This window comes from Melospiza melodia, chromosome 8, assembly GCF_035770615.1.
Source record: "Melospiza melodia melodia isolate bMelMel2 chromosome 8, bMelMel2.pri, whole genome shotgun sequence".
NCBI lineage: Eukaryota > Metazoa > Chordata > Aves > Passeriformes > Passerellidae > Melospiza > Melospiza melodia.
This window is the reverse complement of record NC_086201.1, coordinates 27,858,587-27,885,853: the sequence shown is the minus strand read 5'-3', so window position 1 is coordinate 27,885,853 and position 27,267 is coordinate 27,858,587. Positions and strand designations below refer to the sequence as shown.

The 27,267-nt window shown below is 40.4% G+C and overlaps 1 protein-coding gene across 5 annotated transcripts; it reads right to left on the bottom strand.

Moving 5' to 3' along the window:
- Positions 1-348: 348 nt before the first annotated feature.
- Positions 349-24,202, bottom strand: SF3B1 (splicing factor 3b subunit 1). 5 transcript variants are annotated; one of them, XM_063162449.1, is made up of 25 exons: positions 24,119-24,202; positions 18,134-18,300; positions 15,966-16,067; positions 15,172-15,286; positions 13,261-13,340; positions 11,940-12,107; positions 11,553-11,787; positions 10,549-10,761; positions 10,027-10,148; positions 9,205-9,402; positions 9,012-9,113; positions 7,468-7,647; positions 6,940-7,026; positions 6,542-6,812; positions 6,123-6,268; positions 5,889-6,035; positions 5,643-5,768; positions 5,011-5,232; positions 4,582-4,764; positions 4,378-4,489; positions 4,170-4,290; positions 3,759-3,890; positions 2,621-2,893; positions 1,924-2,140; positions 349-971 (listed from the first exon to the last, which is right to left on the bottom strand). In XM_063162449.1, the coding sequence occupies exons 1-25, from the start codon at positions 24,144-24,146 to the stop codon at positions 813-815; spliced, it is 3,906 nt and encodes a 1,301-aa protein (XP_063018519.1). In that variant the 5' UTR covers positions 24,147-24,202; the 3' UTR covers positions 349-812. The 5 variants fall into 5 exon arrangements, 4 of the variants coding, with proteins under 4 accessions (XP_063018519.1, XP_063018523.1, XP_063018522.1 ...); XM_063162453.1 differs by lacking the exons at positions 15,966-16,067; positions 18,134-18,300; positions 24,119-24,202 and adding an exon at positions 13,654-13,709 and having other exon boundaries at positions 15,172-15,238; XM_063162452.1 differs by lacking the exons at positions 15,172-15,286; positions 15,966-16,067; positions 18,134-18,300; positions 24,119-24,202 and adding an exon at positions 13,654-14,924.
- Positions 24,203-27,267: the final 3,065 nt, after the last annotated feature.

Sequence of the window (27,267 nt, the reverse complement as noted above, 5' to 3'; positions counted from 1 at the left end):
GTACACACGCAAAAAGCAAATGAGAAAAGAGAATGCTTTTCTTAGAAACTGCCTCATCTGAGGTGCTGGGGACTTAACTTTCCTAGCTCTTTAATTGAATTACAGCACAGCCTGTAAATATATCAATACGCATAATTTTCACAACTGGTTTTACAAATGCAATTCACAATAAAACTGCTCACTTCTCAAAATTTAACAAGCCATGTCCACCAGGATACTGCAAATGAAGCAGTAACAAGAAGAAATTAAATACTTTTTCCATGAAAATAAACTGATACTACTACAACCATCAGCCAGGCTACAGCTACATTATTTCATGACAAAGATACACACATTAACTACAGTCGGTACATTTTTCTTATTTATTCAAAAGCTAGTGGATGACAAAAAGGGTTAAAATGTTTTATACCACCTATTCATTACATAAACAAATACTTAATCCAAAGGGACTTATTTTACAAGCCCCTCTGTCCAAAAACCACACACAAATTAGTTTTTATACACAAATGTTTATTTCTCAAATAAACTTCCCCTTTAAACACAAGGAATGAAATCTAAATCTTCATAAAGATGGATCCAAAACAAAATCCCTCCAGTACTTTGTAATTACTGTTTTGTTGGTCACTACTGGCTTTAACTGTTTAACATCAAAAAACGAGGACATATTTAAAAAATCATGCTACTGGATACCTAGCTCTGCCTCTGACCAGCTCTACACTGATCTCCAAAATTTTAAAATTTTACATCATGAAATCCGAAGCATTTAACTGAACAACAGCTGTGCATTAAACACAAACAACTGAACAAGAAGATTATAAGATGTAATCAAGTTCATAACGAATATAGGTGTTCTTTTCATCATTATAGATTCTTGGGTAATGTGCTATCAGAGCATCCTGTGAGCCAATGTAGATTGAATTGTAGATCTTCCAATAAACATCTCTGACTTTTCTGGCAGGGTGAAACAAACCCTAGAAAACAGAACAGAACAAAATGTAATAAAAGCTTGCAGTTCAAATGTTCCTTTATTGAATTTAATCAAGTGTTGCAGAACAAGCATTTAATAAATGGACAGAACATACAAGCTCTAGGGAAAAACATTTCTATGTACTAACAATATACAAACAGTACTTGCAGGAATATGCACTGCAAGAGACTTTCACCTTACTACTGACCTCAGTATCTTCATGTTGAGGTCCCCACACTGCAAAAGTCTGAAATTTCCTATCTGCAAATTATTACTAAAATGCTGTCACACCTTCTCTACACGGACCTGCATGACTTTAATCCTTGCTTCCCACCTGTTAGGTGAGCTTTAATTCCATAGCCAACACAGCCACTGTCACATGCTGTGACACAAAATAACACAGAAAAGGAGTCTTCAGATTTTACCACCCTGTTTACAGAAGCTGAACTGCCCAGTGTTGCTCTAGCAGTACCAAGTCTAATCAAAGCACTGTTTATAGTGCTGCACTCTTGTAAACATCTCACTTTTTCTCTTGGCTAACAACAAATCACAACTACTAATCCTATCCTCTCGTTTATTTATCTCACTGATTACTTGTCATAACCCCTCCCACAGCTAATTTATTCCCCAGTCATTAGTTCACATCTTCAAAATTTGAGATCCTTCCAGTTTAGAAATCAAAGTGCCAGGCTATTTTAGTCAACTGATATTCTAAGTTACCTGCTCTTTCTACACAAGTTCTGTGATGTAATCAGCTATCTCCCTATACCAGACCCTCTGTTTGCTGCCTATTTCCACTATTCAAGTCCTTGGCACAGAGTATTTGTTTAAAAAATACTTTGGAGACAAAAAGCCGTTTTTCCTTTGTTGGGAATCATCTTCAGCTGACTTTTCTGTCTGGTGGAAAGAAGTCCTGCCTGACAGCTCTCTCTGCTGCCCCAGCACACAGACCATACCTGTAAGCAGTACTGTAACATCCTGCAGGGCCCAATCGCCACTCTGAGGCCCTCCAGAGCCCCCATAACTGCCTGGATGACGTGAGGAGAGGTTTCAAACACGTTGGGCCACACATAGTTTAACAAGTGATTAAGAGAATCTTCACAGCCAAATCCATAAACACCAAGGGACATGTGCTGCACCACAGCACTGGCTGTTTGTCTGTGTACCAGATCCCTGCAAAGAGAACAATGGGAATTAATGAATGAGACTCAGAAGCAACATGATTGGAGAAGCATACTGTTTCTTGTCATCAACACTTTCCTTGAAAGCACTAATAACATTTCAAGCCATACTTACTAACAGCAAGAGGCAGAGTATCAAAAATCAGTAAAGTGAAAAAAGATGGGAATTTTCTGAAAAATTAATGCACTCCAATTCCACAGAAGTATCAACAATAGAAATTATCAAAAGCAGTTTTAATGGAAGAAGTCTTGACTCACTGAAGATGCTTTTATAATTTTAATCTTCAGAATTATTAGTAAAATTGAAGCATATATAATCCAAATTGTGTGCAAATAATGGCTTCCAAATTATGCTGCTCACTTAAAGCCTTCAGCAAACAAGGACAATATGCATATTTGCTATTATTAACAATCAAGTATATACTTAAAAATATGGCTATGGGTAACTGCATCACAGAAGAAGTGCACTCACCTGTCCATTAAAGCATCTTCAAGCAATGGTGTAACAGCATAAATGTAATCTTTTCCCATCTCTCCAATGTATTCAAACAGGAAAGAAAGCGATTTTAACACACCATTCTGGACATTCAGTTCTGGAACTCTGTATTCATTCATGAGTGCAGGCAGCACTGTGAAGGGTGAGCATGTTTCAGCCACAATAGCAATTGCTACTGTAGTACATACTCTGTTCTGCCTTTCCTGTACTTTCAAGTTGTTTAGCAGTGTGGCCAATACATCGTGAGGTCTGGAAGAGACAACATGGACATCCATGTCAATAGACTCAGTGAGGATTTGGATAAAATTAGTTAAGCTTCAAAAAAGTGGCAGAGAAACATGGTTTAGCCCTCATAAATAGTGTAGAGAACTAGGAAACAAACTGAATGCTAAACATGAAACATCAAACTCTAGAACAGCTAAAGGATTTATTTTCATAGCAACATTTTTACTTTGTCTAGACTCAACTTTTTCCCTGCCCTCTGTTCTTCCACTTGTGAACTCTGGAGAGTAGCAGAGCCTCCCCACTATTATTCTGATCCCAGAGGGAATTATAGACTTGTATAAAAACAAGTATTGACAGACATACGTTATGTTATACATGGAGAACACTTAGAGCAAGCAGCCAGGAGAGTGCTGTATCTGCATTCAGCCAGTCATCAGTCTCTTACAGAACACACATAAAAGTGGCCACTGTGCCTCATTCTACAATGTGCTGACTTGGAGTATGACCTTAGTGGAAACAAACCTTAAAGAATTGATAAAACTAGTGATTTGGTGGGGGGGAGGGAAAAAAAAAGAGAGAGAAGATAAATTCTTTAAAGGAGTTTATGAAATAATACAAAGAGGGTGTGAATGCACACCACAGTGATTCATGAGACAACAGCTCTTACTCTCAAATAAGATTTTTAACCTTATTAGTCCACAAATTTTGTTCAGAAGTGCAACATCCTATGTTAATCAAGAATACGTGATTGTAGTTTTCAAAATGAGTAAAACAATATCTGCACATATAAAACATAGAGAAGTTTGAATATTTCCCACCAGAAAACTTAACAATCACCACTATATTTGGTAACTGTGTGAAGAAGTGGACAAGCATTAAACCAACCTACCCAATAGCTTTTGCAATATAACCAAAAGTGTTCACTGTGGCTCTTCTGATAGCTTTCTTGTGAGCTTTTAATAACTCAAGCAGTTCAAAGCAGATCCTCATCCATTCTCTTGCAGAAACATACTCTGCACCTCTGAAAGAGAATAAAGTGAGTTACCTCTTCAGTGATGCTAGAGATTTTTACATAAAGCCACAAACTGTAGCACCTATTCATTTGCTATCCACAGAGCTAAGCTTAAGCATTTCCTTTATTAGGTAATTCAACAGCGTGTCTGCTAAATATTTCAAGTTTTGGGCACAACTTCAGAAATACCAAGAGATATGACAACGAGTACCCAGAAGCCAAAGTTGAGCTTTTGCTACAGTAATTGCCCACAAAGAAGGTTAGCTATTTTAACATTACTCAGCTTACCTGTCTGCAATACGCCCAACAAGATCAATACAATTTTCCTGTACTTTCTCATGTCTGTTCTTCAAAATAGGTGTCAACCGTGGCAGCAGGTCTTTGATTGGTGGTGTCATCTTGTGCATACCTATTGAATTCAAAGAGGCACATTTAGTTTTACAGTGGTTTTTCTATTTTGCTCTTGAACAGACAAGTAATCAAGACAAAAACATACCTATAACATTCACAATAGCCTTAAGCGCTCCAAGTATGCTGCCCAGTACTTCAGGATATTCTTCACCCAGGTACTCATACAAAACAACACCCAAGTGTCCCATCAGTTTTTCCTACAAGCAAGCAAAAAGAGTTAGAAGGTCATTTTCCCCTCCTCTCTCATTACTGTGACCTGCCAGAGCAAATCTGGAAGAGAAGTCCATACCTCTTGACAAGTCTTCATGACAACTGCAGTACGAGAGATCAGGTCAGCAGCCTGCTGCCTGACTTTGGCTGATTTGTTGTTCAAACGCCACAAAACTGTACCACAGATCTGTGGCAAGTAGGGTTTCACCCTTTTGCCCAGAGCATTAACCACTGTGCCAAAACCATTCAACATCACAGAATCCTGAAGGAAAAAAACAATAAAGGACAATCAGACAAACAGCATCACTGCATTTTACCTAAACTTGCCCTAATCTAAAATTGTTTTTAAAATGCTAACACATTCCAGAGATTGTTTCTGGATTTCACTGATTAGAGCACTGACATCTAAAAAGGCATTCTAAAATCTAACTCAGAAGCACACATTTCTGTATTACAGTGAGATGGCTTACAATTCCAGTGAATGGAATACTGCAACCCTAGGCCTTACCTCTGTGGTCTGTTCCTGGAAGGCATACAAAATACCATCAATGAGCTGTTCTTCCAGTTTGTGATCAATGTCTGCTGCCCCCAGATTTCCCATGATCTTCTCAATTGTTTCCATGACCATCTTTCTGTACTGCTCAGCCTCATCTTTCAGATCATCCACAATTCTAGAAATAATTTCTGCTGCTCCAACTTTATTTGCCAGCTCCACAGTCGTATCAACCAACTGAAATACAGAAATGGTAAATAAGTAACCATTAAAATTATGCTGAAAAGTAGTTAAAATCTACTTTCTACATCTTGAAAATAATTTCCCTAGTCTGAAGAAACATATTAAGTCAACTACAAAAAACTAGTTTTAGCTTTAGCAATCATCTAGTATTTTAAAGAACATAAATGGGGTGAACCACCCCACCTTGCAAGTGATGAAGACATTCACATATGTAAAATGTTGTGATAACCTCCTAAGAACCTGAAAATCTTCTTAGCTACACAACTTCTAAATTGCTAGTAAAACAAAAATCAAGTTTCAGGACACATACAAAAATAAGTATTTAGCCTGAATGAATATTCTAATTTTCTTCTACTGTAAATATAATAATAATAATTTCCCAGCTAAAAAAAGACCAAAAATACCTGTCTGTAATTTCTTCTGTCCAGTGCCATTCTGTGCTGCCAGAAATGTTTGAAGAAGGGTGGCAAGATTTCTGTTTTAATGTAGTTTGCTTCAACACCATCTGTACCACAACACTGCTTTACCACCTGACAGGAAATAAAAATCCAACAATTTTAATCTGGTGTAGGGTGTGGGTTTTTTTGCTTTTGTTTGGAATTTTTTTTATACACGTTCAGTATCAATGCAAAACTATCATTGTGACATACCTTCAACACAATTTTTTTCATCTCTTCATCAGGAGACTGGAACTCTCTGATAAGAATCAGCATGACTTCTCTGGTGTAGTAGTTTGCATACTCGGCATCCATGAGTGGAATCAAGTAACCAATGGCCTTCAAGAATGCAGCCAAACCCTATTGAAATGCAAAATATGTCTCTAATAAGTTACAGCAGGAACACATCCATTTCAGTTCAAACTAAAGAAAGCATTTTGGATTTACCTTTCCTCTGTGTTGACGTATACCCTTCCACAAGGGCTTCAGGACAGAGTCAAATGACTCAATACCATAGGGAGTGGCTGCCTCAGCCAAAGCAGCAATGGCCAAAGCGCTGATGGTGCGAACCTTCTGCTGCTCATCCACCAGCCCTGCAAGAGATCAGGGCTTAGTACCACTTCTTGTACTCGTGACTTAAGTTCAAATTTGCAACAACAGAGCAGCAGTGTAAAAGGGATTAACTTATTTTCAGGAATACTGAACAATTATTTGTCTTTATTCACCTTTCAGAGTCAGCTGAAATGTTTCTCTGTCACAGCAACAACAAAACCAGGACCTTACTGTCACTGTGCCTTACTGAGATATAAAAACTTTCAGACAGAAAGTGAGTAAAAAAAAACTTAGTCTGGGAAAGCAGAACTTACCATGCTCAATAATTTCAACCAAGCTCCTGAGATGAGGCAGGATAGCACAACCCATAAGAATAGCAATCTGCTGTACAATCTTGATGCCAGTGTGCCTGGCCTGCCAGGATTTTTTGCTTTTACAGACAGCTTTCAGGAAGGGTAACAGAGAAGGGATGCCCAGAGCAGATGCAACAACAGCAAAGGCTCGAGCTGTTGTATTTCTGACATACTCATCCATGTTATCGATATCAGGTCGCATTGTGGAGATCATCGTTGCCAAACCTGCAGCCTGCAGGACAAAACACAAAACATAGCAGTTGGATTTATGAACAGCACAGCTAATTGTTCTGCCATGCCTGTAAACATGCAGGTATATGTAAGCTAACTCAGTGCTTTAAAAAAAGATACTGTTTCACCTTAGCCAAGTTTGAAATAATTTCTCTGCCTTCCACTCTAGCATAGTAGTCTTCATCAATCAGCAGTGGTTCAATGACGACAAGGATCTAAAAAATATAAACATATTAATATTTCCTTTTATTAATACTTACTATAGTATTTCTAGCACTATTAGAGTCCATGAAACAGAGATGATTCCATTAATTCAAGCTTAAAGCCTTAAAATGAAGCCTTAAAATGATCAGAAAAAATAACATCTATTGCATTGTTTTTTATAGTTCTTAAGTCTCTTAAGGATGTAGCCTGGAGACACTACCTACATCAGATAAGGTCCTTCCCACCTCCAAATATGCATATATCATATCTACATCATGCCTCAATACTGTATAGCCTACACTCCAATCACACTATAAAAACTTTAAAGTTTGGTTTAAGAAATATGAAAGTGAAATATGTTTTAAAAAAGTGGCATCATTCTCTTCTCATATGCAAATCAGAGATGAAATAGCAAATGCAAATCAGAGATGAAATAGCAAAATGCAACAGACCTTGTGTACGTATGGTCGGACCAAGTCATCCAATTTGTACAGAATTCTGTCGATGACTTTGACGAGCAAGTGCCGCTCCTGATCTTCGAGTGTGGGAGACATCAGCAGGGGCAGGATCTGATTGAACAGCGGCCCTGCTCCGAATTCCCGAGCTTTATCGGTAATTTGCCGCAGCGCAGCCTGAACAAAACCAGAAAACCTGCCAGTTAAACTAAGGAAGCAACACTGAACAATCATAAAACAGGTACAACCAAGGTAAAATGTAACTCACTGCATCCACAGGCTTCCAAATATCTGCCCCAACCACCACAAAACTATTTCAAGCATTTTTTAGTTGATCTGTTAAAATACAAATGTGTGGTGACAAACACTGTGTTGTCAGTGCCCAGGTGTTCAGTTTTCAAGAGAAGCATACTTGTGAGCTGATACTGGCTCCCTTTGGAAAACAGCTTCACAGCCCTTGTTTGCATCCAGGCAGCTCGGTGCTTGGTCAGTTTAGAGCATTTGCAGAAAAGACTGTTATTATGCTGCCTAGTGCTTAAGGCCAAAACTTAAAGAAGAGCTACACTAAGTAGCTAATTTAAGTGAAAGAAGCAAAATCCAGAAAGTTACAAAGCCGTGTAAGCAAAACACACTATAAATCCAATTTCTCATAATTGTAAAAAACCCAAAAATTATACAAAGCCCACACCATTTAGTGACTGACATTACTGTTAAAAGAGTAGCAGTATTAAATTATACTGAGTAACAAAAAGCCATACAGATATAGAAGAGGAAGAACAAAAACACTAAACAGAGTGTGCTGTTCTGGCTGAAACTGAGTTGGTTTTCTCTACCAAGCCCCTAGTATGGGGCTGTGTTCTGGATTTGTGCTGGAAACAGTGCTGAAACTAAACATACAGGGATGTTTAGTTACTGCCAAGCAGGGCTTACACAGAGTCAGGGCCTTTTCTCCCTCTGACCCCACCCTGTCGCAGACATTTCTCCACAGAAATCCTTTCTTTCGGATTTCTGCGTCTTCTGGAGGCTAGAGGCTACTACTGAGAAGGTGGATTGGCACAAGAAATCGGGAGGGCACACAGCCAAGACAGCTGGCCCAAACTGCCCAAAGGGATGCTCTACATCATATGGCACCAGGCTCAGCATACAAGCCAGGTGGAACGCTGGCCAAGGGTCGCTGCTAGGGGACTGCTTAGGCATCACTTGGGTTGGTGGTGAACAAGTGTTTTCCATCTGCATAACTTGTTTCCTTGGGGTTTATTTATCCTTTTTTTTTTTTCTGTTATTTTCCTTTACTATTATTTCTTGTTATCTCAGTGCACAAGTTTTCTGACTTTTACTCCTTCATCCTACTACAGGAAGCAAGGGGAGAAGCAAATAGCTGTGTGGGGCTTAGTTAACAGTTGGGTTTAAATCACAATAGATAGCAAAGCTTAGGAAATGATCTTCAAGACAATCCCATGGATGGACAACTACAGCTAAACCTGAAAACACCAATTTTTGAAAAATTAGATTGCATAAATGTATCTGACAACTCATCTTACCTTTCGCATGGGAGGCGTGCCATTCTTTATTTTCAGAAGTAATTTCATTATTTTTCTCTCTTTCTGTTCCTCAGGACTCAGAGTCGATTCATCAACATCAACCTGCAAATAATTCCAGACAAATAAATGAGCATTGCTATATAATCAAAAGAAAGCAGTGAAGTTCAATCAGCATGAGTGAGATCTCCTTTACCAGCAGCTTGTCGAAGTACTGGATATCATCTGGTTTCAGGAAGGGCAGGTTGCCCGATGGCTGGTCATTGACACTCTTCATGGTGCGGTCCTCGGTCTGCATGTGGAACCCTGTCATACCCCCCAGGGGCGTGGGAGTCGCCGTGAGCTTCCGAGCAGGGGTACGGATGGGCACGTAACCTGCTGGCGGTGGGAGAACCTGAGAAGGAAGAACAAAATTCGTTTTAATTGCAACAGATATGAAAAGAAGAACCCATCAAACACAAAACGTTGAAGCTTGAAGTTGTAGCTTTCACTTTATTTGTTTGGGGATTTATTTGTGTGTTACTGTGTACAACAGATCCCATGTTCCCAGCAATACAAACTCACCCTGAGAGCTTGTATTTGCACTTATCCTGTACTGCCAACGTTTCAGAAGAAAGCTCACTCCCATTGCTGAGAGCTGGGATAATAAACTGGGAAGTCTCCAAGGATTAAAGAAGTACTTCAATAACTGAATCAACATAGTATTCTTGCTGTCTCAGGATTTGTGACCCTCTTCCATGTTTGTCTACATCTGGACTTACAGTTTCTATCAGCCCATACAAAGTACATTTCTGGCCTTGACAGGCATTTCCAGCACTGAGAAACACAGCAATGATTTGCCTGTGAGAACACCTTTAGACCCCCTTTTCTAAGGGATTTACAATAAATCAAGTCAAGCAAGCGTGTACAATCAATACTTTATGTGAAACATTCTACTTCTAGGGAAAAAAAACCAGTAATCCCTGGTAGGAAAAAAACTTCATCATGGTCTGCTGTTATTTTAATCCGGATTAATTACCTTATATCCTTCAGGAAACATAGCATCCAATTCCTCATCAGAAAGTGGTCTGTTTCTTTCATCAATTTCCCTCTCCCAGCGCCAAGCCTGTAGCTGTTCAGGAGTCATGCTCATGATGTGACCTATATTCAAATTTTAAAAAAATAAGTATTTTTAAAAAATCCTTTTGTATGCAGAAGCAGATGACTTGTTTACTTAACTTTTTAATGCTCTCTTGAGTCAAAGTTTCCATAGCACCTGAACTCTGTAGCCAAATAAGATATCAAACTTTTACAGAGCCTTTTATCATTTTTTTACCAACTAAACTGAACAGCAATAGGTAAGTAGCATTAGTCTCAATTCCTCTCCAGAAACAAGTTGCTGTGGGCATTGCCACAAAAATAGTATACTGAGCATACACTGACTGCTTTCATACAGGCAGGAGAGCATGCTGGGCAGAAGTCTGTTTCAAAAGACAATACAGAAGGAAATGCTTCATTCCCACAACACTAAGAGAAGCCTTGGACAAGGGACTGAGCTCACCTGGTGTAGGGGTTGCCATGTTCATAGCTGGGGTTCCAATGGGTGTTTTGCCAGGTGTCAGAACAGGAGTGCTGCCGCCCATCTGGCTCGCAGGTGTTTCATCCCAGCGGGATTTCCTTTTGCTCGCTCCTGGGGTCGGTGTCTCACCAATGGAGTCACCACCTCTGTCTGTACGAGGTGTCTCAGCCCAGCCACTGCCATGGCCCGGAGTATCTAGGGAAAAACACACCAAATCCTCTCAGAAAGCTGAGCAGTACATACTCCAATTTTACTATCAATATTCAAATCCATTTTCAGTATCATATTAACAAATAGTAGGCGCTAAAAGTAAAGACTTTTTGCTGAATATTGAAACAAATACTTCACTGAATATTCAAAAAACCTAGGCTTTACACTGAAAAGATCTAACAGAGAAATTTGTTTTATGAGAAAAGTGTCATCTTCTTACTGAACCTTAGCATAAAAAGATTCTAAAAAAAACAAGAACAACTCAGATATTCTAGGAATTGAGCAGAGTACTCCATGTACTCCCTTGATAGAAGCATTATATAAAGCAGGTAACAAGTGTTTCACTGTTCTCTGACACCAAAGTCAAATTCAAATTAGGCAGGTAAGATGCTTCTCTAACTTGTTTTAATAACAACCTCTTAAAAAAACCCCTAACAATTAAAAAACAACACACAAACATATTATGAAAAGTAATTTGACGTGTGTTTTTTCACTGTGTCCTTTATACACTAAAAACCCAACCTGCAGCAGTCATTAGCTATGACAAAACTGTTGTTCCATATTGGAGCTGAGATACTTTCATGGGTGCCACTTGGGCACAGGCAGAACCCGATGCTAAGAACTCAGACAAGAACAACTCCCCACATCAACCACTAGATGTCAGAATATAATTACTTTTTGCCTGGATTCTGAACTCACCGTTTACGTAAGGTGAAAAAACCCAGCACAATTAACCATTCCAAACTCATGATGCGCCTCCCAGTTTGCATAAATACCTCTTTCTGTTTTGGGGGTCTCATCCCACCGATTTTTGCGTGCACTGGAAGTGGCCCCTCCATGGCCCGGCGTTGCGTGCCCAGGCGTGTCCCGGCCAGGTGTTGCAGCTCCTGCTGGGGTATGGCTGGGAGTGGGATCCCAGATCTTGGAGCCTGGGGTGGCACCTGGAGTTTCGCTTCCCTTTGCACGGCCTGGGGTTTCATCCCACCGCAGGGATGGGGTGTGCCCTGGAGTCTGCACGAGACAAAACCAAAAGTGTCAGTATCTCATCCTATACAATAAAACACTGCCAGTTGTTCTTAAGTACAGTAACAAACTTCTGACACTCAAGAGGATTAGCAATGATAACGCCTTCTGTAGACAGCTGATGAGCAATAGGTCATTACCTCTGCTTGATCCCAACTGGACAATTTCTTAGGTGTAGCACCAGGAGTCTGATCAGCTGTCTGATCCCAACGCCGTTTGCGTTTTGAAGGTGGCTGAGAAGCGGCTCCATTGACGACTTTAAGCTCTCCAGCTTTAGCTTTTTCAGCTAGTTGTTGCCTAATTTCCCTCTGTTCAAGAACACAAAAACAAAAACGTAAGAATTTTTCAAATTATACCTTTAAAAGAGCTTTTTCAATATCTTTTTATGCTTTTTTTGCGGTTTTGCTCAAATAACCTGCAGTTAGCCACTGCTTTCATTTCAAGGCCACTCTTTTTCCAAATTCTTCTATAGTGCCAAAGGAGCTGTATTTGAGGGGCTGTTTTTAAATTAATTTTTCCATAAAAGCCATTCTTACAGCAAATGCACAGGGAATTTTTGAAGCTATCAGTTTCTGTCACCAATAGGTATATGCTTTAAGGCCACTACCCACCTGTTTCAAATAAGTACCACTTCAGTAAACTAGATGGATGACTTAGAAAATATGTTCACAGGAGCTACATCCCATGACACTAAAAAGCTCTGAAATTCTTATTTTAAATCCTAAGATGATACTGCTGAAACAGCACACTAACAGAGACTGTTTTGCACTCTTCAATGGATCCATAAGCAGTAAGACTGCCAAAATTATGAAATAATTCCTCACTTAAGACAAAACAAATCAATGTTAGAAGTCACTGGAACCACAAGGTCTCGTTCCAATTAGCCAGATGGTACTGCAGGTATGAGACAAGAGATCTGTTTATATTACCAATATCTTTTTAACTATTAAATAAATATTAAAGCATATTTTTGGGTTTTCTTCTTTTTTTTAACATTTCAAACCAAACGCCAATCTTATACCCAATCTCAGTACTGCAGTACTGTTGTAGGTACTTCATCAAAAGCCTTTTAAAACCTTCCTGCCTTCCTATACATAGAGCTCACAAAAACAAACATCTCTCACACTGAGTAATTCTCAGTTAAGATTTTCTCTCCTCCTCTGAAAGATAATAATAAACAAGAGAAAGTACAAGTTCTATTAAAAAAAAAAATTTAAATCCAGATTAAAATGTATTGAGACTATTTTCCCCTGCATTGCTTTACTATTACATAGAAAAGATGGTTTTTTGATGTTTTTACATTCTACTGACTTTCAACATATGAAGAATGTGATTTTGCAAAGAAAGGGGCTTTTAAATCAAGACAAAGTCAAGAGAATTTACACTCCCACTTTTGTAACACGCTTTCAAAGGCTGTAACATCAAACTCAGCCCACGTGGAAAACCCTCCCCTGCACACACCTCTTCCTTTGTTAAATGCTGTTCACGCATAACATCCATGTATGTTCTGGCATTCATTTTAGGGTCTGGAGTCTTCCCTCCTGCAGAAGAGAACAGCAACAGGAATGGAGCACAATGAGTACAGGATAAGCAGAAACTATGGACTTCTACTGTCCTGCTCTAGTATTATATTATTCCATGATCATTTAATTTTACTTTTTGATTGAAATTTTTTAAAATTACATGTATCTTACGTTTATTCAGTTTGCTGATCAATTTAACCTGTTTGAACACAAACATAACTACTGCAGTTTCAAACAAATATTTTAAAGCCGATAAAAATGATAAAATGACAACACAGTTAAGAGTCTTCAGAAGTGATGGGTTCCTGGGTTGCTAATCCGGAATACGTACACTTTCGTGCCTTTGTCTCCATCAGCAGTTCTGACTTCAAGCAGCAGAATAGAAGCCTAGAAAATTATCTCTTTACCATTAGTAACACTTTGGAAAGATATTTATCATCAAAACATTACCTTGTGTAAGCTGTTAAATCCTACTTGTTATCTGACTATAAATAACTACTGCATACCTAAGTAATGTTTAAATTGTTTTATCATACAGACCCATTTATAAGTTTGACAAATCTGGACATGTCTCAAACACCTTCTAGTGTCATATTGTAACAGGGCTTCATTAAAAATAAAAATAAAACAAAATAAAAAACCCCAAAATACTGCTTGATGACACTTTCCCCCTCTTCTCTTCTCAAGGGACACTTGTGATTGGGATCTGAATGCAATACAGTACATACACCACCACAACAATACTCACAGGTAATGGGTTTTGTACACCATATGTTGTTTTATGCTCTGTATCTTGCATTAACTGAGTTTTTAAATACATTAAAAGAAGCCCAACTTTATAGAAATGAGACTTGTCATGAAAAACACTTTTCTTTAAGAAAAATGTGCTGATATGCTATACAAGTGGTATAGCTATTATACTTTAGGGAAAAAAATAAACTTCTTAAACATTTCTATGCTGAAGATCACTGCCCAATTGGCCGTGTCTGACACTAGCTTTGATAGGACTTTCCTTTGGAATACTTTTTCACCATAATCTACACAGGATGTGTTGAACTGCACCCTTAAGAATGCAGACAGGACTGGCATATAGCAGTACTGCTGTAGGAAAGAAATTAAGGACAGTTAGTATGGGCCTGTGAATTCTGACAATACATGTTTATATCAATTACAATTAAGCAAGTAAAATAATTAATATCCCTACTAATTCATGCAGGCTGAAATTCTCATTTGTAAAACCTGCAAAATAGCTACTAATTTTAAGCCAACAGGCACCTTATTGCCACACGTGAAACTCACTCACCTGAAGAAAATTTCAGACCCACTAACACCCCTTCTCCTGACTTGCATTCTAAAATTATCAGAACAGACTTGAACTATTAATAGTATCAAAGTCTTATATATGCTTTTGCTTCTTTTAGCTATACCACCTAAAATTTACATAGGATGGTAAGAATTAGGTGCTCTACTAGCATTCAAAAGCAGTAACCCTGTAAGTCTATATAACTTGGAATGAAAACTATCAAGGTACTGAATGAATCTGAGCACTCAATACACAAGTTGTTCAAAGTACAACGCACAACCCAAAACGAAATGAAAAGAGAAACCTTTAACCCTTTGTGTTTCTATGGCAATGGCTCATTGACAAGTTTCTTGTCCTTCTACCTGGAAAGAAAACTCGTATTATAAAGATGAAGAATATGGCATCTAAATTTTCAACCAAATCTCTATGAAAAGGGGATGTTTAAAACAAAACTAAGTTTATAAGCATGCCAACAGAAATCAAAGGGCTAAAGACAATTAAAGACAAAAATTTCATACAGGGTATAGAAAAGTCAAAATAAATTACCATCTGCAAAAGGATCGAGACGCTCAGGGGAAATTATCATCATCCGCCTGTGCTTTTTGTACTCATCTTCCCGATCTGCAATCTTTTGAGGACGGTGCTCTGCAAAAGGATCATACTAAAAACCAAGAGAGCCTGTTAGTCACACATTTATGAAGACTAATATGAAAATTGTCAGGTACTGTATTCATTTTAAGTATTATTAAAAAGACTTATATTATTTTTTGCCTCCACTATGCAGGAAATGTCAAAACACCACACTAAATTTTACTTCCATAACTAGAATTCCAGTTTTTTAAACACAGAACTTCTTATGAAATAATTTCTGATAAAATTTGGTATTTTAAGAGTTTCTTCACTTGTTACCAAAGCATTTAATGCTGTTGACCTTTCCCCTTCTTTTTGCAGGGTAACTTAATGCTACTTCTTGTGCTTTTAGATTTTACAGAAAAATACTCCAGGAATGTAAAACTTAGGTGATTACATTTTCCTTCAAAAATGATACGTATAAAGGATATTAAGTTTCCCAGTTATTTTAATTTAACAAAGTATTGGATTTCAATTTTTTTAAATTTTGATAGTTTAGTTTCGATATTCATGTTGGCTTTACATGCACAAGTGCCAATCTTTATCACCTTGTGGAATTCCAAACTAAAGCAGGAACAAGCTTGCAGCAACATTAAAAAAACATAGCTCTTTACATACATGTTTTATTTCTAGCAAACAAAACCTGTTATTAACACTTCTTTCCTCAGTGCTTACAAGAGTATTTTACTGTGCCTTCAATTACAACGTACCTGTTCAGTAGATTGTGGTATGTCATTAAGCAATGCCACTGGAGCATGGTATCCTGGCTTCTTCTGGCCAAGCAGACTTGTGGAAGGGTAGTCATCATCATCCTGTCAGTAAAGACATGGTGAACTGGTCATGCTGGTATTATATTTAGATAAACTAACATCAAATAAACATGCTGTAGTCATAGAAAAGACAAAAATGGACAAGTAGAATAGTTAATTCAAAATTTTAGCAAGTTTTCTCATATAGCTTTTCTTATTCCTAAACTGGTACATCAGATAAACCTGCTCATATCACTAAAAAGGCTCAAGTAATCTTCAGCATGCTACACTTAATCAAGTATGCTATCTGCACTAATTAGACATAAAGTCTGTATTTCATATCAGCACTACCATTAGTCAGCACCATTAGAACCAACTAGTTACCATTAGAACCTAACTAGTTCCCTAGCTGGTGTGTGAGAACTGGGGCAGAGATATTCAAACTAATTTTCATACAAGTCAGCTATACATATATATACACACATATATATGGAACAAGACTTAATAACCATAGAAAGGCTTCAGAAACAGCAAAAAATTCAGAGACAGATTCAAGTTAGTTTAGTTATACTTACTCAGAGACAGATTCAAGTTAGTTTAGTTATACTTACTCAATCACAATGGCAATAACAAGCACTTGCCTTTGCTATTCCTTTACATCAGCAGTCAGTTTCTATTCAGTTATTTACAGAAACCCAAAAGAAAAACTGCTCATAAAACTATGGAACTTTTTCAGTGAGCCCCAGAGCAATGGAAATTTTTAAAAAGGCATTCTTAGAAGTCTGCAGATGACACAAGTACATCACAAAAAAAACCCCTCAAGTATCAACTAGTACTAAACTAAAACATCTTCCTCATTCTTAGAAATAGAATTCTCTCCGTGTATGATGTAGTTGCCTCTGTACTTATTATAAAGCCTTCTGTACTTATGATAAGACATATAGATCTGATGGTTCCTGCAACTGAAAATATGGTCCAATGTTTAATATTAGAAATTAACATAAGGTAATCTTACAAGCAGGATACAGAAGGAAAACACAACAGAGTGAAAAAGCCAATTCTTAAAAACAGCTCTGAAATTTGAACCAGGAATCTTAAAGCAGTCACTACAATTTGCTGGCTAAAATTTTTTTCATTTTTTACTGTCATTTGTAATCCTGGCAGCAGTAACAGAACAAAGTAAATTATTCCAGCCAAGGCTAACTGCAAGTACCAGGCCACAAGTTTTTGCCTTCTGCTTGGGCTTACAGGGCTCTAAAGCAAAATTCATTAAGTACAAGCCAGACTTGGAACTGCAGGCCTGATAAGGAGGGCTTGGGGGCAGCTGGTGGAAGGGAGTCTGGCCATGACCCAGCCATGGGCACTCCCAGCCCAGAAAGCCAAACGTGCCCTGGGCTGCATCCAAAGCCCCGTGGGCAGCAGGGCAGGGCAAGGCAGGGGATTCTGTCCCTCTGCTCTGAGATCCCACCTGGAACCCTGCATCAGCTCTGGGGCCAGCACAGGAGGGACAGGGACCTGGTGGAGTGACTCCAGAGGAGGCCACCAAGAGATGAGAGAAACGGAGCACCTCTCTTTTGAGGAAAGGTGAGAGAACTGGGTTTGCTCAGTCTGGGGAAAAGAGGGCTTTGGGGTGACCTAAGTGCAGCCTTCCAGTACCTGAAGGGAGCCCCCAAGAGAGTGGGAGAGGGACTCCTTTATGTGAGCATGTAGTGACAGGACAAGGGGAAATGGCTGTAAACTGAAGGAGAGTAGGTTTAGATTGCATATTAGGAAAAAAATGGTTTTCTTTGAGGGTGGTGAGGCCCTGGCACAGGCTGCTCAGAGAAGCTGTGGATGCCCCATCCCTGGAAGTGTTCAGGGCCAGGTTGGAGGTTGCTTTAAGCAACCTAGTGCAGTGAAAGGTGTCCCTGCCCCTGGCAAGATGGTTGGAACAAAAGTATCTTTAAAGGCCCTTCCAACCCAAATTATTTCATGATTATGTGCTTCCAACATAAGACATACTTGGTCCACTGTGGTTATAATGGAAATTGGTTCTACTTCAAGCAACTGCTACTAAAAGTAACTCAAAATCAATTCTGAAATAGTTACAATGCAGGCCCTAAACAAACAAAATAAATAAAATTACTTACATCTTCCAATTCAGTAGCTGCAATAGATGTGACATATCCAGCAAATCTGCTGTCACTGCCACCATAAATTTCTTGATCATAATATCCTGTGGAATCAAGGCCTACTCCTTGTGCTTCATCAAGAGCAGGCTTTTTTCCTTGAATTTCTCGAATTTGTGCTTCGATATCTAGGGTAAAGACACACACACAAAGTCTTGTTACACTAACATACCAAATACAGCAGCCATGTCACTATGTACAGCAACAGATTTTTGCCCAACCTGAAAGATTATTTTTAAAGAAATAAACATATGACACACAAAACTACAAAATCACAATTCATAAGCTGGTATTCAAAAAAAGCTCCTCCTCAGGTTTTAGTATGATCCAGCAAGTGTACTTTAATTATGTGGCTTAAAGCAAACTATTTAACTCACTGTTACCACATCCCATCTTCTGCCAGAGGTAGCAGAGAAGCTAATTTACACCACTGCAGTATTTCTCAACACTACACTAACAAAACCCTTTCACAACAAATGCCATCCTCTCATTAAAAAAAGCCTTTCACAATGTTATCACCAATTTTGCTAATTTAAACAACTCTGTTCAAAAGAATTACTGCACAGGTTCTCAGAACTGAAATTTATTAAAACACTGTATTTGTTTCATTACATATTGCAAAGCTATACTATCTTTGAATAAGTAAATAAAAAATCCAACTCCAATATGCCATTGGGTAACAAGTTAATAAAAAAACCCCAAAACTTAGGGACTGTCTTTTCACTTTGGAAGCTCAAATGTTATTTCCTCATCATTATTCCTGCCTGCACCACCATCTTTGAAGACTGCTGTTCTTCTGGACAACAAAACACTCCTCAAATGGGACAAATGGGAGCTTTGTCATTCTTGTACTGTATCAGGATCTGACTCTAATCAACTCTGGTGGCCATCTCTGACCCTAGAAATTCGGTACTTTCAGAAAGAATATTAACTTCTTAATCCAAAAAACAAGGAACAAAATTAAACCATGCCTTCCTCCCATCTGTTCTAATGGAAGAGGAAAATAAATTGCAGTAATCCAACTATCTTCAACAAATGCAACTGTACTATGTTGAGGCACAGCTGTGTAAAAATTATTATTGTTTCCATGTGAATTTGGAGTTAATAGATATGGAATAACAATTATCCATACAATGTAAATTTCACTAGATCAAACAATTACTTGAATGGCCAAGAAAACCCCCAAGAGTTGCATTTTATGGCTGCAGGAATATGAAGGAGCATGGCTGGAAGGAAGAATTGCATTACATTGTTTTTGGACTGCAAAAGTCCCTTTCAACATGAATAATTCTGGGATTCTCCCTCTCCCACCTGAAGTGCTATAGCCTGCTACCTTAACTTAAAGGAAATTTGTCAATTTACAAAAAAGCTACAGGAAATCTTGTTCACAAATATCTTAAATCCTGAGTATTCAATAATTGTTTACTACTGTTGCTCACTTCTCTTTTCATGATGAATAAACATGACATGTTTTTACCATCAAGCCGTCTTGCAAAAGACACTACACAACGTTATTCAACACCTGTTAGGAAACCTGACAAAAAATAAGAATACTTTTTTCTAAAGCTAAGATTATTAGCATTATAATACAAATTACTGGATCAAAATTACTTTGTTTAAAAGTTTAAAATGTCAACACTGCAAACTTCAAGCTTATACGTCACAGCTGGGTCCTTTTCTTATCACGGACTGCCACTAACAAAAAAAAAAACAAAAATATCCCAACAAACAACAACAACCAACCACAACCCCACAGTAAGCCAAATTATGATTCCTGTACAAAGCCATGTTCTCTAGAGGGGCAACTCAACAGTTTTACCTGACACACTGCCACATAGCTACGAGTGAGAAGAGCAGAACTAAGAGTTCACCTAGGCAGAAAGCAGCACTGCCTCCGTGTGAAGCACAGCAAACCTGGCAGCAAATCAGCAATTCCTGCACTGGTCCGGTGAGGAGACCCAGCACAAATGTGTTTCTGAAGTCATCAAGAGTCCCAAGCACAGAAGATACACCCTAAAGGCTTATAAGGAGAATCTTGCTCTGGCCATTTCAGGGCTTCCACTGAACTTCTGGCTTTCTAGAGCAGAATAATTTCAGCCACCTCTGTTACAGACTCATGAGGAGCTGAAAGCTCACAAAAGCCTTGTGCTGCTGGCATGAGCACCTCCTGAATCCAGCCTGGGGGTACATCTGCTGCCTGGAAAATCCTGCACAGCCCAGGGGATTCCTGTGAGTCCAGAACTTGGAATACATTGCTCTCCAATGTGTTAGTTGTGTGAAGCAGCAGAAAGAAACTACTTCCAAATTAGGGATCTGTCTGTTGCCTTCAGAGGTGCTTGCAGTGTCCTGTTAAGGTTGTGAGCAATCATCCTATGGCACAGCTACGGAGCCAAGGAAACTCAATTACCCTCTCCACAGAGTTTTTAGTTATTTCTGTTTGTCCCAGAGAGGAGCAGATGAAGCTCCTGATTCCCTCTGCAGCCTGGTGCACTGCAGTACTGGGGTGGAAGGGCACACCTGGAGCTTCCATCTCTGCCAAGGACAACCCCACCAGCACCGAGGGGGTGATGTGAGGGTACAACCCCACTGCTCCCCTTATCTGCAAAGGGCAGTCAGTGGGACAACAAACACCCTGCCTCCTGCGTGGCCTGGCTCAAACTCCACAGCTGTAACCAACTTCAGCATGCAAAAGCCTATGGATCTTGCCTACAGATCTTCATCAGCTGTCCACTGACTCAACCTGAGCATACAGCTCCAGCACATAGCAAACACACCAAAATTCACATGAAAAGTCCCCTGCACTGCAGGACGGGCCACAGAGATTGGCTCGTGCTTGGCCTCCCACCTCCACTATCACCAACAGCTAAGTGAAACAGCTGGGGGATTTCTGCACTGAAACTGTCAACACAAAAATATTTTCTTATTGATGGTTCTTACCAACACTTAACATACTAAGACCTTGTCCTCAAATACTATCTTTAAAACAGTTATATTTCTTTAAGAGAGTAGAGGTGTCATTCATAATTGGCCTTCTCCTTTAAATTATATCTGTTAGCAGGGTAAGGAGCATTCTCATTTTCCTACAGCAAAATCTACTGGGTTATTTATTTTTAAAAAAAGTCTATATAGACTCAACAAACCTTACTGATAGCCCCCCTAATTTTTAATTAATACAATTAATACCAGCCTCTAGGTGCCAGTTTAAACGAAGCACCTCCCAGCCCAGAAAGCCAAACGTGCCCTGGGCTGCACCCAAAGCCCCGTGGGCAGCAGGGCAAGGCAAGGCAGGGGATTCTGTCCCTCTGCTCTGAGATCCCACCTGGAACCCTGCACCTAGAACATCCTACAGAATCTGCCCTTGAACCAGGAGGCTGTAGCCACAGGCAGCCTGTGTTTGCAAAGCATCACATATTTAGGTGGAAAATGCTATTCTGACATTCAAGACGTGCCAGCTAGCTTCCCTGAGCTAAGTGGCATTTCCTTTGAAAAGCTCACACCATGTTTAACAAAGCTCTTTAATAAAAAGCAAATTAAGAAAGAGTAATTACAGTGCCTAAAGATACATTGTGCAAAGCAAACTACTTGTTTAATGGCTTAGTCAAGCAGGACAGAATGGAAACTTCACTCACAGAGAAACAGTAAAGGGAGTGGGATATAGGGGGGGAAAAAAGAGGAAGGGGATAATATTCTCCTGATCATTCCTTTCCTGTATTTTACTCTATTATTTCTATATTTTTGTATTTTAGCAGAAGTAACTTTGACAAGCAGTTGATTTGAAACGTATCACAAATGCTGAATATTATTTAAGTTAACATATGTGAATTTGAAGTCACTGAACATCAAGCACAAAGAGAGGCTCTCTCTAACTATGTGCTCTGCTACCACACATGTACTTCTACTCTAAACATTAAAAAAAGAAATAAGACCCTGTGCTGGAGAGGTATTTTACAGAGTAAACACGTTCTGTGTTTTCATGTCTTATCATATTTTTGCACATTTAGCTTGCCCTTGCATGGCTTTATTTTTAGCACTCTTACATGTTAGATCTATTATGTTTGAAGATCTCTGTTCTTTTCTCAGCAAGAAAAAAAAATTTAAACTAAAAATGACCTTCAACAGCATTGAAAGCTCACGTATTTACTTTATAAGCTGCCACTTGAAACTTCACTTTTCAGCCTCAGAGCTCCCCTTTAAGTAGCTGACACAAACTCCAACTGTTTTGATGCTTCTCTCAAGCTGTACCTTGCACCATCAATAAGTATCTCACAAACAATACAAATATATTAAAATATTTTAAGATGATTTAGTAACAAACAACTCAATTTGAAAGATTAGTGAGGAACTGAAAAAAGACAGGACAGAACTTGGAAGCAAAATAATCAAGCTGCTCAGCTGATGCCTCCATGCAGGGAAAGCCCCTTACATGCTCATACCCCGTTATATATATTTTTAATTTAACTACCCTCCCCCTTCAAACCCGTTCTGACACAACAGTAATCAAAACACATGCAACTGGAAGCATGTCAGCATCTTCACTGAAGTCAGTGCATCATCACCATTTGCTCCAATAAATAAGCAATTTCAGCTCGGGAAAAAAAAAAAAAGAAAAAGAAACAACCAAACCTCAACAATTCTACTGTTTTAAGACAAAAATCTCTTTAGGTAGTAGGAGAGGCAGAGCACTGTGATGGGTAATACTCACTTGGGTACTATCTCACACAACTCTTACACATGTCTCAGCATATAAACAAAGGACAAGACAATTTCTGTAATTGTACCAAAATACTCTAAAATTCTAAAAAAAAAAAGAAATCAAATTAAATTTCAAAAAAGTAAGCACAACAGTTTAAGCTTTTCTTCATCCCTAAGCTCAGATTAGGTCTGTAGTGTTAACCACTATATTAACCCCACTTCCACGGGAGATGATGGATTTCCATTTGAAAAGCTTTTTCTGTGCAAAACTGAAAAAAAAAAAAAAATTACTAAAAGGCAACGAATGTCTGGGTGCCCTCACAGTGCACAATCACCATCCAGAGGTAGTTTGCGATCAGTGAATTACGCATATAAATTAAAACAAAAAACACAGCAGAACACCTATCGCACACAGAAACACGAGTGAAAAACCCCGAAGCAAAAACACAGAAGCAGTGTAATTTGTAATTCTACAAATTCTTCTCCGGTGCCTGAAAATCCTTAAGCGCAGGGCCAGCCGCAGGCAATGCCCACAGAGAGCGCTTTGATTCCCGCTGAGAAGAGCCGGAGAGCAGCGCTCAGGGCCCCTTGGAGAAGCACAGCCCGCCTGGGACAGCGCTCGGGGTTCCACGACCCCGGGAGCCCCGGGAGCCGAGCGAGCCCCGGGAGCCGAGCGAGCCCCGGGAGCGCCGTTCCTGCGCCAACAGCCGGCCGCAGGAAGTCTGTGTAAAATGGCAGCGCGAACGCTCCACACCTCACGATCCTTCCCCTCCTTCGGGGCACTTTTCTCAGCCAGCACCGCGGCGGGTCAGTCGGGGCACGGCCGCGCCGTTCTCCGGCCCCGCAGCCCTGGTTACCGAGGCCAAAGGGCTCGGCGGGGGCAGGAACGCGCGGTGTCGGCGTTTGTGATGCGAGACTCGCACCGGCCCCGCGGGGTTCGCACGGCGCACCGGCCGAGGCTCGATGGGAGAAGGAGACCGGGAGAGAGGAGTTCAATGACCGAGCTGCCCCGCACAGGCCTGGCCGCCGCTCCGTCCCACGCCAGCACGGCGAGAGCTCCCCCTCATGCCCGTCCCCCGCCCGGCCCGGTGGTGACGAGCGCAGCCGCCATTACACACAGGCCCTGCCCGCCCGGCCCGCGCTCGGCGAGCCGCGCCTGGCTCTGCCCGGAGCCGGGGAGCAACACACGCAGCGGGCGATGCCCAAGCGAGGCGCGGGCGGCCGCGGACACGGGGCCTTCCGGGCTATTTTTACCTTCGTGGGTCTTGGCGATCTTCGCCATTTTGTGCAGCGCCAACGACGCCGAGGCGGAACTGGCGCGGCCCCGCCGCTTCCGCCACACGGGGCCGCCAGGGCCCGCAACGCGCAGGCGCGGCCGCCGTCCCGCGGGCCGGGAGCCAGGCCCCGCCCACCGTCTGATGGACGGTACGCTCAGCCAATGGCCGTGCGGCAAACGGCGGGGGCGCGCGCTGAGCCCGGCCCGCCGTGAGGGAACTTCCGGTGAGGGCGGGGGCAATGGAGGAGCCAAATATGGCAGGGATTGCTGAAAACTTCCTGCCCACAGCCGCTGAGGGTGCCCCTCTGGAATTTGGGTGCTCAGCTCTGTTTGCCAAACTGCTTGACGTGGGTTTCATCTGGTCAGGGCAACTGGCTCAGTGCCAACAGGCGGATCGCTAGCTGAAATAAAGCGGATATCTGTTTATTGCTACAAGATGGGGGTTAACCGGATTGCAGCCCTTCAGGCAGGTCAAGTCTGTTCAATATTTTAGTAAGGGCTCGAAAGAGGGAAGGGTAACTGTGTTTACGAAATTGGCAGGTGACACCAAACTGGCAGGTGGAAGAAGGAATTAAGAATCATCTGACATTTATTCACACATGAAATAATCTAAGACCACAGAGGTAAGCTTCAACAAAAAGTAAAAGTTACTACATATTGGAATTTTAAGTCACTATATTAATTCAAAGTGGCAAAAATAGTCAGGAACGGATGACATGGGAAATCAAAGCTATACAACTGTCCATAGCAATATGCTGCTGCAGTGGAATTAAGTCTTACTCCAGGCCATTAAAAATTGTGTTGTGTACAAAACCTGGAGAGCAATTGTTTCACCTTACTTACCTCAGTCAAAGCCACTGATGGCATTTTATCAGAGACTTGAGCAAACTCAGTATAGTCTAGAAGAGAGGAGGAACAATCAGATGTTTATGAACATGACTTAGGTGGGGATGTAAACAAATTGTTTAGCTGTTCTGCAATAACTGCCCTCACACCACTTCCACGTTTCATTTGGGAATTAATAACTTTTCCCCCTGTTCCATTGATGTGATATACACAGATTTCAGCGTCACTGTCTATTGTATACCTGATAACTGACTAGGATTGATTCTGTCCACATGCAAAGCCCTGGGAACTCCCCCTTACAGTCAAGTGCTGTGAACAAGCTAGTTTTTTATTGTCTCAACTTTGTAAAACTCCGAGGCTGGTTATGCAACCTAGGTACAAAGTCCACAACTGCTTAATGATTCAGCACATCAATGGTATTTCATAACACAGCGTAACGTGTAAATTCCTATAGTTTATTTATTATCATGTTTCATTATACACCTGCTAAGTCCCTAATCTCCTCAGAAGCCTTTGCAACAAGTGAAGTCGACTTGAGAACTTTCCATCAGGTAAAATGCATAAACTCTTTCTGAATAGGGTGATAAATGCATGATGGCAAAACTCATCTTGACTCTTCACTAACCACTCCCCTTATGTAAGCTGGTAGTTCACATCATGGCTTTTTGAGGGTTATCTTAAAGAAAACAATGTGAAGCTCATGTTTTTGTGTTAACATGCCTATTTGATTGACCAACTGATCTAAAGATCTGTCAGTCTTTGCTTTGTGTTGATTGGTTTGCAGGAGTTTGCTGAACAGTTCTGCTTTTAATAATTTACTAACGAAATGTACTCAAATGTTCAGAGGAACTGTCACTTGAAGGTGCAGAAAGTCCTCTGTCCTTTATTCTCAGTGTTATTAAACTCACATTTGCATTTCTGGGAAGATGCACTTGCACATACTCATAGGCCACAAAAGGAGATATTTACCAAGCTGCCCAGGACATGTGACAGTAAGGTTGAGGCAAACTAATTCCCCACTGCAAGAATTGAATGCATGTGACTATTTTAAGGGAATGTCACATGCTCACCATGAAGATCAATTTGCAGTAACTTTCTCCTGTTTATTCAGCCTCACTTCTCCTAAGCAGAACAGTTACAATATTTCATTCCTGCTGTTATTAAGCAGACCCGAGTGAGGGATGATGTCCCAAGGAACACTTTAAGCTAATCATTCTGGAATGTGCCATTTCACACATTAAAGGGACTCGTGTTGTGAGTGCTAACAGAATTTGTGCTGTGATGAAACAATGAGAGAACTGCCTTTTGTTTGTGTCTCTTCCCTGCTTTTCCACCAAATTCTGTATGCTGCCCTGGGTTCTTTTTGGCTGTCAAATGCCTGAATGTGTACTTGTGCCTCCTGAACATGAACTCCATCCCACAGCTTCCACAGGATCCAGACAGGGCTGTTACTTGGTGCTTTACCAGCCCTACTGAGTTCCCATCCCTTTCCCACACATACAAGTGACCACAGAGTTCACAGAAATTCCTGGATGGATTTGAAGCAGATTGGATTTAAGAGCCCACAAGCTTTGCAGATCTTTTACCTAAGTAACAGACCTTCCAGCTCCTGCTTTATGTAAGATTCAGGTCCAATTTCAAGGGCAGCTTAAGCTGTCACTAGCTGGCACTGCTGCTGAAAGAAGTATCCAGACTCTGCCTGTCCTTGACTGACCCCAGCTATTGTGCCAGCAGAAGATTCTGGCACTGGTCCCCTCAAAGAAGGCAGGCTTTTGACTACATCCTCGTGCTGCTTCTTCCAAAAGTAACTCTTTATTTGTATCCATTTTTCCCCCCACCCACCAAGTAAAGAGCTGTACAACGAGCTGACATTATGCAAAAAGCTACAAACCTGGGCCAAACTCCTAGTGCTTCCTTCTGCCCAGGCCTGTGCTCAGCTCCAGGTGCCAGGGACAGATCACCGACATCCATGTGTCTATTAAAGGTAAGGGCACAAGTTCTTAAAACAGAGAGAGGAAATATTTAACCACAGCAGCTGTTTCAACTCTGTGGAAACTTCTCAAACAATATGAGCAAAAGAAAAAAATAGCACAAAATAAAATCTCTTCCAGTCCCATTTTTGTTTCTGATGTCAAGAAGAAATAAATGTAGAAAGGATCCTTTTTGTCACTGGCAAGCCAGTGAGTTAAAAAACACACAGGAAGATAAACTTTTTGGAGGATTTCACGTGAGGGTGTTCTGCAGGATGTGCATAACCTGAACACAAACCATTTGTGTCACT